The sequence below is a fragment of the Merops nubicus genome, unplaced genomic scaffold (genome assembly GCF_000691845.1).
Source record: "Merops nubicus isolate BGI_N331 unplaced genomic scaffold, ASM69184v1 scaffold15011, whole genome shotgun sequence".
NCBI lineage: Eukaryota > Metazoa > Chordata > Aves > Coraciiformes > Meropidae > Merops > Merops nubicus.
The window spans coordinates 1-1,388 of NW_008586358.1; the positions used below are offsets into that span (position 1 = coordinate 1).

At 60.4% G+C, this 1,388-nt stretch overlaps 1 protein-coding gene across 1 annotated transcript in view; it reads left to right on the forward strand.

Moving 5' to 3' along the window:
• Positions 1–11: 11 nt before the first annotated feature.
• The window catches only part of MBD1 (methyl-CpG binding domain protein 1), a gene marked incomplete at both ends in the record, with an annotated part of 9,186 nt that continues 7,809 nt past the window's right edge, over positions 12–1,388 (forward strand). Inside the window, 2 exons of the mRNA XM_008948630.1 lie at positions 12–207; positions 1,043–1,232. Coding sequence (XP_008946878.1) covers positions 12–207; positions 1,043–1,232 — 386 coding nt within the window. The remainder of the gene's footprint in view (positions 208–1,042; positions 1,233–1,388) is intronic.

The following is a 1,388-nucleotide window of genomic DNA, read 5'->3' on the forward strand; positions in this document are numbered from 1 at the left end:
CCCCCCCCCTCCCTCGCAGACCACGGTGCCCCCCGCGGGGCTCAACTTCAACCGCTTCACAGAGGACTCGCTCCTGCGCCACGCCCAGTTCGTGGTGGAGCAGGTGGAGAGCTACGACCAGGCTGGGGACAGCGACGAGCCCCCCGTCCTCATCACCCCCTGCATGAGGGACCTCATCAAACTGGCCGGCGTCACCCTCGGCAGGAGGTGAGGGGCACCCTTGGGTGCAGAAAGGGACCCCTAGGGGGGTCGTTCGGCGTGGAGAGGGTCTTCTAAGGAGGATCCGAGGCTTGAAGTAGAGGTTAGGATGGAAAAAGAGGGGTTGTTCATAAGGGTTTTGTAGCCACGGGGTTCAGAGAGGGGGTTTTGGGGTAGAAAAGGGGAGATTTAGGTGTTGAACGTCAAGAGAAAGTTCAGTCTGGTCGCTGGAGGAGGTTGGCCCAGAGAGGTGGTGGAGGTTTCATCCTTGGAGAGCTTCAAGATGAGGCTCTGAGGAGCTTGATGTAGTTGATGTCCCTGTTTATGGCAGGATCTGGGCTAGGTGAGGTTTGGAGGTCCCTTCCAGCTCAGACACTGGCCCCTTGTCTCCTTGTCTCCTTGTCTCCTTGGCCCCTTGGCCCCTTGGCCCCTTGTCTCCTTGGCCCCTTGAAGCAGTGGGGGTCACTTTTCAGGAGTTGTGTTGGTTGATTCCTCCATCAGGATCCTTCCAGAAGGAGCTTTTTGCTCGTTCCCAACTAGGCTGAGCTCACAGGACTCCCTGACAGGAGCAGCCCTGGGGAGACTGGAGTAGAAACACCCCCAAAACTGGGCAACCCCACTCTGGGAGGTGCTGCCCTGAGGTGGGAACATGCTGGGTCGTGTCCCCCAGAGCTTGGCTTTGCTCTTTGTCCTGCTGCCCCATCTTTGGGGTGGGTCCCACGCCCTCTGGGCGCCGTTGGGTGCCTCTGAGCCCTCCCTGGGTGGCAAGTTGTGGGTTGTGGGGTGTTCTAGCTGAGGATTTGGGGTGCTGGGTCCCCTCTGACCCCTCTCCCCTGGGTCCTAGGCGAGCTGTGAGGCGCCAGGCCATCCGGCACCCCACCAAAATAGACAAGGACAAAGGACCCACCAAAGCCACCACCACCAAGCTGGTGTACCTCATCTTTGACACCTTCTTCTCGGAGCAGATTGAGAAGGATGAGAGGGAGGAGGACAAGGAGAACTCCACGAAACGCCGGCGCTGCGGCGTCTGCGAGGTGACCCAAGGGGCTGCAGGGACCTGGGGTGGGGCTGGAGTGACCTGAGACCCTCCCCAACCTCGTCCTCTTCGTCCTAAGGGGGTGTGGTTTGGAGTTCTAAAGGGGGGTTGGGGGCCCATCGTGGCCAGAAGGAGGTTGAGGGGGTGGAGGGTG